This window comes from Chiroxiphia lanceolata, chromosome 6 (assembly GCF_009829145.1).
Source record: "Chiroxiphia lanceolata isolate bChiLan1 chromosome 6, bChiLan1.pri, whole genome shotgun sequence".
NCBI classification, from domain to species: Eukaryota; Metazoa; Chordata; class Aves; order Passeriformes; family Pipridae; genus Chiroxiphia; species Chiroxiphia lanceolata.
In genome coordinates this window covers 8,366,880-8,379,634 of record NC_045642.1, presented here as the reverse complement: position 1 = coordinate 8,379,634, position 12,755 = coordinate 8,366,880, and the positions used below count along the sequence as shown (strand labels likewise).

The 12,755-nt window shown below is 53.6% G+C and overlaps 1 protein-coding gene across 1 annotated transcript; it reads right to left on the bottom strand.

The window, feature by feature from the left end:
- Positions 1 to 3,240: 3,240 nt before the first annotated feature.
- Positions 3,241 to 12,271, bottom strand: KIAA0040 (KIAA0040 ortholog). The gene is made up of 2 exons (XM_032692209.1): positions 12,208 to 12,271; positions 3,241 to 6,421 (listed from the first exon to the last, which is right to left on the bottom strand). The coding sequence occupies exon 2, from the start codon at positions 6,319 to 6,321 to the stop codon at positions 5,986 to 5,988; it is 336 nt and encodes a 111-aa protein (XP_032548100.1). The 5' UTR covers positions 6,322 to 6,421; positions 12,208 to 12,271; the 3' UTR covers positions 3,241 to 5,985.
- Between the last annotated feature and the right edge of the window lie 484 nt (positions 12,272 to 12,755).

The following is a 12,755-nucleotide window of genomic DNA, read 5'->3' as shown; positions in this document are numbered from 1 at the left end:
AAGAAACATTCAACTGTTATCTTTGTCAGGGAAGAGGGAGGAGATCAGGGCTTAAATTGAACTCCGTGCAGGGACAGTACCCAAAGTTCAGACAGTTTTCTCCAGCACACTGGGGACAACTGCTGACCTGACACGCAGGGACATCTGGACCTGCAGCACATCCTGCTTCCAGCCTTTGGAGCTCCTGATGGGTGATCTCCCAGAGGCTGGGAGGGGGCTTTTGGGGAACATCCTGCTCGTAGAGGGCCTGTTGGCTAAACATGACAAGGACCTTCTTGATCCAACATTTGCAGACCATAAACAAAATTCTCTGTGTGACTGTTCCATCTGCTGCCTTCTGCTTTTTCATTAGCAGCGTGGCAGGTAGTGATGCTGAAATGATAACACTTGTCATCCACCTCTAAAATGAGCACCTCTTGGACCTAAACTGATCCTGCACGCTTTCCCTCAAGCCCCAGTGCATGCTTTCACATTTGGCTGCTTTTTTTATTTTAACTGAGTCATAAAGGTGAGGTCTATTTTCTTTCCCTGAGCAGATATTAAAATTCTGGACCACCAGCTCCAGCCAGGGAAGAAGTATGAGCTCACCAAATGCTGCTTGCTCAAAGGCTTCCTTGTCTGAACACATTGGAACATGGTTGTCCTATGTCTTAATGACCTTTTCTATCCCAGTGCTAAGCTGAATAATTAATTTTAAAGAATCCTTCCCAGACTTTGGAGGAAATAATAAAATTGCAAATAAAGGAGGCCTTGAAATATTTCTATCTTCTTTGCTTTGGGTGGCAGAATTATTTTTCTTCCCATTTAAACGAAGCATTTTGTATGGAGAGAGAGCATTACCCAGTCCCAGAGTGGGGCTGTGCAAATTAGGTCTTTGGGGTCTGCTTCAAAACAGCAATGGGCACTGTGTGATCTCCTTGTGACCTAACTCTGTGAAGCACTGAACTGATCTGTGCTTGCTGGGACCTGGCTGAGGAGAGTGAGCTCGAGAGTTGTCTCCCAAAGGTGAGAACTAAGTTCTTCACGGAACTTTCAGGGCTGTGGCTCTTGTGTGGGTGGGCAGGCAGAGACTCACCTGAGCCGTGTTAGGATATCCAAGCCCTGGGCTGGGGGAAGGAGGAGACTACTGGTGAGAGGAGAGGAAAGGAAAATTGCACTAAAAGTGCTCTGCAGGCTCTGTGCTAAGAGCATGAGAGAAGGACACAGGAAGGTGATGAGGGCTCTCTACTGTGAAGTGCTTTCTCCCTGCTGCCCACTTGTCTGTGGGCAAGGACAGGTTTCAGTCTGTTCAGTTAAAGGGCACAGTGAAGTCATCAGGAATGAGACTGAGAGGGAGAGGAGGACTGATCTCACGCACAGCCCCTCTGAAAGTAGGTCCATGCTCTAAAAAAACCATAGGTGTGATTTTTCCCAGCAGCTCTTTCTTGTGCAGGGAGAAAATATAATCCTCTCCTAGAGCTGAATCCCAGCTGGAAGAAGGGAATATTCTCTTAAGCGGTACGAGCTTTGCATTTCAGAGCTAAAGGCAAATGGGACACTTTATTTTCAGTTTCTGAGAAGGGTTTACTTGTTGCTCCTGATTATGTGCCCTTCTTCCACCAGGAGGGGCAGTCAAAGGGGCGGCTACTGGAAAGATATTGTGGGAAGTCAGTACTCCCGAACAGCCACAGGATGGCACCGTCTCTTCACACTAGTGCAGGAAAAGCTTCCCCGTATCCAGCTGGCGCCTTCGGAAAGACCTTTTTGGGGTTAACGAGTCTGTGTCACAGCCTGAGAGGCTGGGACTGCTCAGATAATGCGGCTTGTTTGCCTTAAGGAACTGGCTGTTCTGGTTTTGAGGCTCAGGCTGGTAGTAGTCGATGGGTAGTTCCATAAAAATGTCACATACTCTTACTACCCTTGTTTTGCTGCAATAACCGGCCTGGTGACAGTAATGCTGGAGGGCCAAAACGCTCTTGAAACCTCTGCCTTGCTCTGAGATCACTTAAATTTTATATACTGGTTTGCAACACTTCCAGAGGCAGAAATTTGAATCCCAGAAGGATCCTCTCTGCTTTGGCATCACTGTGTTAATGAGGATTGTCCTGTTGCTGGGTCCTACCAGCCAGGACCCATGTGTTATGACATATCTGGGGCCCCAGAGAAATGCTGCAGGATTTACCCAGGAGGAGGAGGAGAGGATGCCTCTTCCTCTGTGGTGTCATTTGGAGAGAAAACTCAAGTGTCTTACTGCTCTGGGCACTTGTTTGGGAAGCAGTGGTGTTACTTTTGGTTGCTGCCCTATGCTTTGTTGGCTGAATAAATAGTGGAACAACCAGTGAAGATCCAGTTCTTTCCTCATAGAGGGATTTAATGGGCCTCTATGTGGGGGTGACTTTTGCTTCCCCTCAATCTCTGGAGTGCTCCAGGATGCTCAACCTCCCCTCAATCTTGTATATTTCTAACCTAGGATGCAGATTCTGTCTTTTCCCTCTGCAGCCCAGGCTACCCAAGAACACCTGGCCCTGAATCCCATGTCTGACATCTGGAGAGAAGCAAAGTGTGCACTGTTCCTTCCTCCTCCCCCCAAAAGTGTGCCTTTGCCATTTCTAGCTGCTCCTTGCTGTGGTCCTGCGTGCCTCCTACACCCAGCCTCAGCTCTGGAAGGTGCAGCTTGGTGCCTCATCCAGGTGAGAAGCAGGTTTTTAATTTCCACCCTCGTGGAGGCAGAGCTCAGTGGTGCAGGATTTGGAAAGGCTCTGCCCAGCAGAGCTGTGTGCCTGGTTCTGGGACTTGCCCAATACAGACAGCAAGCTGCAGGCACTTTATCTGATCAAAACCAACTGGGGTTAAACAGCCCATGCTGCTGATCCTCTCCAAGGAAAAAAACCCCACCCTCTGCAGCCCACCTCCTGCACCACAAACACAGATTTTCTTCTTCCCACTACTTTTTGCCCTAGAGTGGAAGAGCTTGGCTGTGCTCATTAACAAGGCAAGGCCACTCAACTTGATTAAGTTGAGCTGTTTCTTTAAGAAAACATCTCTGAGCTGCACAGCTGGCTGCAGGCAGAGACTGCACTGGCCTCTGCCTGCTGAGCTCTCTCTGGCTCTTATCTAGGGCCAGGACACAGATACAGGAAAGATCTCCCCACGAAAATAAACACGACCGAGAGATAGAGACACAGCATTTGTTTGCAGTTTAAGAGCAATTTATTTTTAGTTTAAAAAAAATAAATTGCACAGAACTCGTTTTGTTGTTGTCCCCCCCCCTGTTGCACGGACTTGTTTAGGCAACTTGAAGGCTGATACTGAAATGCAGTTGTGGGAGGCAGGGTGGAGGTGTCTGGAGAGTGGGAGCTGTATGACAGAGTTTGTCTACCATGCATCTCTGGAGCCAGCCCCAGTGCTTTTTTGGGGTGGGGAGACTTGGACCACCCGCTGGTCAGGTGGATCAGGTCAAGGTTGTATCCTGGTCCCTCCCTGCCCAGCCTGGCACTGGTTTGAATGATGATTTTGGGGAGCTCTTGAAATTCAGACCTGGCTCTGAACTCCGTGGATCTGGAGATGTGTGTGATGTAACACATTTTCTTGGCAGTTCTCTGGTTCTTGTAGGAATTGGTTGCCCTCGCCTGAAATGTTACCTGCTATCCCTTCTGGAGAAGGACCTTCCTGCAGGGAGCCCTGAAAAGCCCAGCACCTCCACACCAGGTAGGCTGTGCTCTGCTGGTGCTGGCTGCCTCCATGCCTCTGCTTGTTTGGGATGCTTCTGGCCACCCATGGTGTTTCCCTTTACTCTGATTTTTTTTTTTTTTCAATTCCTCCAGGCAGCACCACCCTGCCTCCAGGGCTGCTCGTGCCTCTGGATCGCAGCAGGAACTCCTGCATGGGCAGCATTCCTGCCCACAGGAGGAGGCTGCTTTGGCCACCCGCTGAGCAGAGAGGCAGTACCTGACTGGGGGAAAGGAGGGAAGGAACACCAATATGAGTGCAGTGCTAATTCTCCAGGATCCTGGCTGGACTGGGTGTTTGGGACAGAGACCAGAGCCATTCCCATGTGTAATCCTAGGATTACATGTGGCAAATCCTAATTTTTTATACCATTACACGTTGCTTCCTGTTTTGGAGAAGAAGAGACTCACTAATTTCAATGGTAACAAAGCAAGCTGGAAAATAAGGCACATATGGGGTCAATTTAAAGGGCTGTGTGAGGAGGAGGCTGTTCCCAGCACAGCCACACGCAGCCAAACCCCGTGACACGATGTGGCCATCCCGGCCCTGCCTGTGTCGGACAAAACAGGCTGTGCTGGGACTGGGTGGCACAAGCAGCCGCTTCCAGGCAGTGGCTTTGTCCCCCTGGCCAGGGGAAGGTGGCATTGCCCTTGCCTGGGCTGGAAGTGGTCGTGTCCGGCAGCTCCGTCCGGGCTTGCCCACGTGGGTTTGGCTGCTTGTTCCCCAGATGTCTGGCTCTGCCTGGCAGCTCTGGTCTGCTCCAGCAGCTTAGGAACTGGAAGGAAACCGAAGGAAGGCATCCAGTGTACAGACAGGGCAAAAACCAGATGTGGTGAGGCTTCTCGTCACACACATGCGTCTCTCGCTGGCAAAACAAGCTGGGGGAGACAGAGACTGGTGGAGGGGAAAGACACAGGAGACTCCCAGCCCATGGGTGGGCACACAAGTCTAGGGGAGCAGTGACAAAATCCCAGCAGGGGTGAGAGCTGTGGGTGGTTCCATTAGCTGCTGTGCCCGGCTGAGCCATTGTTCCAAGGGACATGAGGATGGACAGGGCTGCAGGGTCCAGCTGGGTAAGGGATGACTGTGGACATGGAGTTTACTTTGCTCGTACAACACATTCCAAATCCTAGAGCTGTCCAGCCTGACAGCTGTAGAGAAGCCCTCAGTGTGGCACAGAGAGGTGCCCATGTGGCATCGGCTCGTGGGTCTGTGTGTGTCTCCTGTGTGGCACAAGGGCTGCAGGGAGAGAGGACGGCTGAGTGTGTCAGGACAGCGTGTCTGCTGCTTCAATACTGCTTCAGTGTGCCCGACCCTGCTCCAGAGGGGCCTTTGGTCCTGCTCTTCTTTAGTAGTCATTCAATAAATAACTCTAATGCCCGTAGCTAAGCTTTTACACAGCCTCAGCTTGTGTTTCCGCTCTTGCAGTAGCGTGGTGGGCTCTTTAATGGCAAGTTTGTATAAAACAGTCTTTCAAGGAAGGGGTTTTTTTAAGTGCTGGTGCAAAAGGGCTGGTCTGGCAGCCTCCTCTCTCCTCCCTGCCTCTAGCCTGGGTGGCCAGGCATCCTTCTGCTGTGCTGCCTTAGGATGGTGTCATGAGGTCTCTAAGGTTGGGCTGAGGGCATCTAGCTTCAGATGCTCTCAGGTGCTTTTGGTTGGGTAGCCAGGGAGATGGCACATCTTTGAGCTGTGGGGTAACTCGGTGCCCGGCTTTCTTTGCGCCTCCAAAGCGAGCTGGGTTTGGACAGAGCCCAGACAGTCAAGCTGTGCCATTCCCACGGCAGGGCAAGCAAACGAGGCGTGTCTGTGCCTGCTTCACTTGTGGCTGTCCATGTTTGAGCAGGGGGAGCGTGCAGGTGGTCTTTGGGTGCACGTTGTCCTACGCACCCCTGTCTGTGCCACGGTGCCTGTGCTTGCATAGGAGTGCAGAGGGAGAGCCTCCCCCCCCCATTCCCTGGGTGCCAGCCTGGTGAGTGTGCGCTGTGCTCGTGGCAGGAGGCATGTGTAGCCCAGTGGCAGGTCACCCTTGCATGCTCACCTGTCCTTTGCAGGGGTCTCTGCCCCTGGGCACGGTGCCAGGGTGGAGGAAAAGGGGCTTGTATAACCTGTGCCCGACTGCCTTGCTCTCTCTGCTGGCCCTTCCACACGCTGGGCTCAGCCTCTGTCAAAAGTCACCACAAAGTGGCAGCAGCTTTGTCATCTCCCCGCCCCTCCTGGTGCACAGCTGTAAGGACTAGTGGCATTTCAGAGGAGAAAGCCTGAACACCCTCCTGTCTGCTAGATGGGCAGAGAGGGTCTCTTGTCCAGCAAGAGCAGCTTGGGCTGAGCCGAGATCCACAGGTCCTCTTCATCCTGCTTCTTCTTCTTCTTCTTTTTCTTCTTGTTCCTCTCGGCGTGCAGCTGCCCGTTGCTGCTGGGGCCACCTTTCCTCGAGCCTTCTCTCCTCCGTCTGCAGAAGCAGCAGTGGCAGCAGATGAAAACGAAGGCGATGAGGACGACCAAGGGCAGACCCAGCAGCACGGCCAGGCAGACGGTGTTGAAGATGCCTTCCTCATGCTTGGTGCGGATGAGCTCCAAGATGGAATTGAAGAAAGAGCTGATCTTCTGCTGCATGTCGGCTTCTGAGCAGGCTGCTTGCTCTGCAAAGGTCCCTTGGGATACCTTCAGCTCCTGTAAGCAGCTCGTGAGCTCCACAAGTGTCCTGGGATGGTGCCTGTAGAGACAAGAAACTACAGGGATCAGGTGCCTGCTCCCTCAGCAGTTTTCTCCATGGAGCTGCCAGCACAGCCTAAGCCTCAGCAGGGTAAGATGTCTTCTGTCTTAGAGGGGTCTGGGGTCATGGGGGATGGACTATGCTGCCTGCCATGTTCCTTCGGGTTTCTCCATCTGAGAAACATAGCCTTCTATATCCTAGGATTCTTTTTTGGTGGTGGGGATGGACAAGGAGGGTTTTGGGCATTCCTTCTTGCCTTGGCATCTGGCTGAGCACAAATCCTGCCCCTCTGCACTTACATCTCAGGCCTCGCTGAGCACCAACAGCACCGAGCTCTTATTAGTCCTTTGTAGGGCTTGTTTCTCAGCAGAGGAAATACTTCTGCAGGAGGAGCTTTGCTGTCTAGGAAGGGACTTGCCTGATTCAGGTAAGGGACCACCGTGGAGAGCAGTGCCACCGCTGGAGGCGGGACTCCACATGTCACAGGTCTCCCCTTACCCCCAATCCATCCTGGGACGGGGTATCCTTGGACAGACTGTTTGTCATGGGCTGGGATGGGCAGCATAGAGGCAAGGAGTGCCTGTCCCAGGCACCACACAGGGTCATGGTCTGGTCCTGCTGCCCCGACACCCAGGGCACTGCCAGCAGGTTTGGGGTGGGAGCTGTGGTTAAATCACCTGGATTTCTGATGAGAACTATGGTCATGGGACTCACAGGCAGCACTCAGGTGGGTGGACCCTGATGGGCTGCCTCCCTGCACCCAGGGCTGGCCACAAAGGCGGCAGCAGGGGAGGATAAGGGTTGGCTGGGGATGGAGGAGCTGCTGCTGCCGCCGTGCCTCACCTGGGAATTGCTCCAAGGTTTGGGTAGGGCTGAGGAGCATTTCTGTGGCCTGACGTAAGGTTTTCCTCTTCCCTCAGGGAGGGAGAGGTGCTGCTGAGTGGCAGGGCTCCCAGGGAAGCCCTCCTGCAGGGGCAGGGAGCTGCTCAGGCTTTCCTCCTCCCCTGGGGCCAGGCAAAGCTCCTGGGGGGGTCTGAGTAGGGCAGGGGGCTTTGTGGGTGAGTCTGCAGTTCTGGTTCAACACAGGGGTCACCCAATTAGAGGTTGTACAGACGAAGAGCTGGCAGGGCAGTATCGGGCTCTAACACCCTGTTTCACCCTCACTCAGCATTTTACATCGGTGTCTTTTGCCAGCCTTTGAGATTCCAGCCCTGCAGCCTCTTGAGGGAATGCTGAAATCCCCGTGCGCCCAAGAGGAGAAACTCAGGTGCAGTCAAAGGAAAACCAACACTTCCACATAACAAAAACATGAAAGGTACAGCTTGAATTCCAAAGGTGTCCCAGAGGGGTTGCTCCACTTGTCCCCCTGTGACACCAGCTCCTTGACTTTCCCTCGGGCAGCTCTCACAGAGCTTGGGGACCTTGGGGGAGGGACAGGGGGACCCAGGCTGGGGCTGGTTCCAGCTAAATCCTCCTTCTCCATAGCACTGCCCTTCCTTCCTTCCTTTGCATTGCATTTATTCCTGCTGTGGCACCTGCTAAGGGATGCTCTCTTGTACAGAGCGTTTTGGGATCCTCCAGTTCACCCAGCCAGCACGTGCACTGCGCATCCTCCCCCTTCACTCTGCAATTACACCGCCCTCCTAACGAACTACCGAGCCACCAGCCTTGCCCAAAAAGGAACCACCAGTCCCACCCAGCCCTAACCACAGCCTTAGTGCCGTTCCTGAGGCAGGAGACGCTGGGCAACCCCCAGCAAGGTGGCTCCCCGGGGAAAACCCACCTTTGGAAACACTGTCCTGGGACCAACAAGGCTGTGCAGGGTCTTGTTTCACCAGTCACCCCCGGCTGCTGGCTCTTGGACCTGACTGCCAGGACCCCAAGAGCTGAATCCCCAGCAGAGACACCGAGGCCTCAACCTGGGATTCTAGAAGTGCTCAAATCCTGTTAGAAGTAAGGGGTTTATCCTCCGTGCCCCTCGCAGAATTTATTGGTTTGTTCTGCCCAAGAGCGCAGCTGAGCTGGCCCCAGTTAGCTGGTGGTTTCTTTTTTGAACATGAATTTCTGTGGGTGCCTTTTAAAAACCCTCTCATTTGAGATTTACCAAATGAAATGCAGCGCTCTGGGAGGTGGTTTGGCCTTTGGCTGAAAGAAGTTGTTTATGTTTATTATTATTATTATTGCTGGATTTTTGTCCAGTCTGCTTGCATCTTTCAGTTTCCATTTGCCAGAAAAGAAATTTATATATATATATATATATATATATATATATATATAACACATATAGAGTGGGGTTTTTTTGGAGGTAGACAAGCAGAATGGCTTTCACCCAGGAGGAGGAATGCTCTTGTGAGAGGCAGAAGAGCATTTTCCACCCAACCTCTGTTGCTGAGCAGCTTCCCAGCCTTGGGAAAGCAGCTGGTCCCCACATTGCCTCATTCCACTCAACAGAGGACAGTAACATCATCATCATCCCTACCTGAGAAATCATGGGCTACCACTCAGAGACTCAAATCCCATCCATCCTCTTCCTACCCCCTGCCTGCAGCCAGTGGGGCACATCCCAGATCTGCTTTTGCTCACAGGGGAGATAAGCAAGAGGCACTTCTTAAAGCTGATCCCTGTCCTGACCTTCATCCTCTGCGAGGCTTTTTTTTGGGGGGGCAGCTGTAGTAAAGGTTAAACTGCAACACAAACAAACAGAGCAGCTTTTCCTCAGCCTGAATCATCCAAGTGGTGCAGGTTTGCCATTTATCCATAAATACCCTGACAGCTCATTATCCAGGCACGAATACTGGACGCCTATGATACACTTGACTCCAAAAAAGAAGTCGAAAAACCAAACAAGCCCAAAACAACAACCGCCTTAATTTCAGACAAAACAGGATGTACAATTTTATTCCTGCGCGGAGCTGCATTATATTTATTGCCTCTAAACTTCTGGGGAGGGAAAGAGGGCTGGAACTTCCTTTTAAACTTGTAATTAATTGTTTGCAGAGGAAAAAAAGAAAGCAAAAAAAAAAAAAAAAAAAGGCAAAGCCCTTTGAAATGTTTCCACTTTAAACCGGAGCTGAATGCGCCGCAGAGGCCCTGGCTGTTTGTTCCTGGGAAGTGCCCAGCTGGGGATGTTTGGCCACCCTGGGCAAGCCCAGATGTGGCTGAGCATCCCTTGGAAGGGGAAGGTGGAGGTACCTGCCACCACCCTGAGCAAGCAGCGCCTAAATCCCAGAGCCATCTTCCAGCGTGGCCACGCAGCTGCTTTTCAAATGCTTTTTCTTTTTGGTGCGTGCATCGCTTTTTGTTTTGTAGATGAAGGGATGTCTGTGTGCTAAAGAAAGGGGTTCTTCATATTTAAAAAAAAAAAAAAAAAAGGTGGGGAGGGGAAAGTAGGAAAACTGGTGTCTTTGGAGCCGGCAGCTCCGAGGGCAGAGGGGTTACCCAAGGCCACCCATTGCCAGCTGAAAGCCCCAGTGCACAGTGAGGAGCTGCATTTAGGAAAAATCCGTGCTGCTGCTCAGTTGGGTGCAACAGTAACATCTCCCTTTAGAGAAGGGATGAACGGGGACAGCTGCCTCCACACTGTGGTCCAGGACGGGTGTGGACCACCAGCTCAAAGCACATGGAGCTGCCACTGGGAGGTCAGCTGGTTTTTGGGTCAACATATGGGCCAAAGAAACAGGGCCAGGGAGGCACTGGGAGACAGGGCTGTGTCTTGGGGAGGGCAGTGAAGCACCCTGCTAAATGAGCTCTTTGTTTTTGGGCAGCCGGTGCTGGCAGAGTCAGGGGAAAGCTGACATGGAAACTCGCTTGGGAACTCCTGTGGCCAGGGATGGACGGCTCCGCCTGACAGCAGCTCTGCATGGTGAGGCTCTATGCCACTCGTGTAAGTTTTAATCCAGCACGAGGTCCTTTAATCCATCTTGGCTTCGAAAGAGCCAGTTTGCAAGGGTGGGGAGCATGTGCCACTCCTCCGGAGTTACGGGCGGCCGTGGGTGGAAAACAAGCTCCCTTTGAGGGCAGGTTTGCGATGGCACCGCAAACCGGCGGCGGCGCACAGGGCTCGCCTGGCTGAGGGGAGGGGTAAAGGCTGCCAGCCTGAGTGTGGGGAAACCAAAACAGAGGGGTTGCCTTGGCAATGCTGGCTTGTCCACATCCTGTGCACTGCAGGGCGACCGCAACCGGGGATGGAGGTAGAGTCTACAGAAAAGCTGCAGTTTGCTAGAAACTGCTACGCTGGGTCACCATGGCAAAGGGGAGAGAGCTGGAGGTGTTTCAGGACCTGATTTTGCTGGTTAAGGTCTTTAGGCTCAACCCTCAACGGGCTCTTATGTCTGCATGAATTTTCCTCCAGCCTAACAAAGCTCAACCTGCTCCTCTCAGCTGAGATGCTGCCTGGCTCAGGCAGGAATGGGGCTGCTCTGAGGTGCCCCCTGCACCCATGGTGAGAGCAGGGGTAGCTCCGGGGGACAACTGACAACTTGCTAAGTAGTGCAGAGCAGGAATCACGTTATTAAACACAACCATTTCCTTCTGTTACAGGCTTTATGTCAGCTTTATACCGACTTTCCATGGCACTGACAGCTGTGGGTCAGTCTGGGAGAGGCTAATTTCTCTGTCGCAGCCTGTGAGCTCCCTGATACACCCAGCAGAGACACAGCTATGCTGTCACACGAGTGGCATCTATTTTCCCCACTTGCACCTGCAGACTTAAAGGAAAACTGGATGAAACCTGACACCGAGGGTGTGCAGTTTCCTTAGCAGGGATTGCACGTTGCTGTTTCGGAAATGGTGACTAAGAAGAGTTTTGCCGTCGATCTCCCAGAACTCACAGCAAGCTACGGAGACCTTCCTCACACGTAAAAAGCAAACACCAAAAGCCACCCCTCAGCAAACACGACCAGCTACAGCTTCGTCTCATTCCCACCACCATCAAACCTTCCTGCCAGAAGCCACGCGTAGATTCTTTCATCCCCTAAAGGGGGCGATTTGGAAAACTACTGATAACGAATGTGGGATAAGAGGGTTAAAGTGAAACTATTTTGCAAGCTGCTGCCTGGAGCCCACTCGGCATCACCGGCTGCACACGCGCGGCTGCCGTCGGCCCGGGATCGCGGCGACTCTGGCCAAGAGACCAGCTTTGAGTTTAGGTGAGCGCCCCTGTCACCCCCGGCAGCACCGGGAGCTCCTCTGAGCCGTCCCGGGCTCCCCCAAACTACGGTACAGGCAGTGCAGGCGGGCAGCAGCCCCCACCCGTGGCCCTCGCTGGGGTGGATCGTGTGTGGTTTTGGTCACAAGAGGCTCAGAGGGCTGTCGGAGAACTTGTGGCTGCCCCATCCCCGGAAATGTTCAGGGCCGGGTTAGACAGCAGGTTGGAGCAACCTGGTCTGGCAGAAGGTGTCCCTGTTCCACGGCAGGGGGGTTGGAACTAGGTGGTCTTTAAGGCCCCGTCCAAACCCAAACCGTTCTAGGATTCTGTTCAAAATGTGTGGATGCAGCCTCTGGCTCCGGTGCCCCGAAACCCCGGTGATGGGCAGGCCCCCCCTGACACACCTTCCCTGAGAACTTGTCGCTCCTCATCGCCATTTCCCCAGTGCCACCGTCCCCACCGCCCCTGCCCCGGTGCCCACCCCACTTCACCCCACGAAGCAGAAGAGTTGTCCTTAAAAACCTATTTAAAAAAAAAAAAAGAAAAAGAAAAAAAAAAAAAGAGGAAAGCCCTGGATTTGGGTAACACAAAGCCGAGGATAACGCTGGACCCCCCTCCCGGGTACCCACCCCCGACTCACCTCTGTGCCGCAGCCCCGTCCCGGCAGCTGCTCCGGCGGCCGGAGGAAATGGGACGTCCCGTCCCGTCCCGTGGAGTCCCGCCCGCCCCCGCCCCTGGCCCGGCCCACCTGGGGCTGCTCCCCCGCCACGGCCCCGCGTGTCCCATCACGGAACCCCAAAACTGCGAGGGGGGGGGGACACGACACCCCGGGCGCTGCCAGGCTGAGGGGTTAGGCTGGGAGAGAGGCGGGGAGGGGGCACAAACCGGCCCCGAAGCTGCTGGGGGGAGGGAGGGAACCAAGAGTTTCCCTCGCTTTGGTGCAGCGCAGGTTTGCCAAGAAGCGTTTTTGGAGGGCAGCAGGGAGGGTTGCGGGGTGGCGATGCTGCTTCTGCAGTGGGGAGGACAGGGTAGAGCTCCAGCTCCCCAAGAGCGGTGACAGGAGTGCCACCCTGCGCCCTGTGACCACTGCCACCCTGTACCCCATCACTGCCACCCTGTACCCCATCACTGCCACCCTGCATCCTATCACCACTGCCACCCTGCCACCACCACCCTGAACCCCATCAC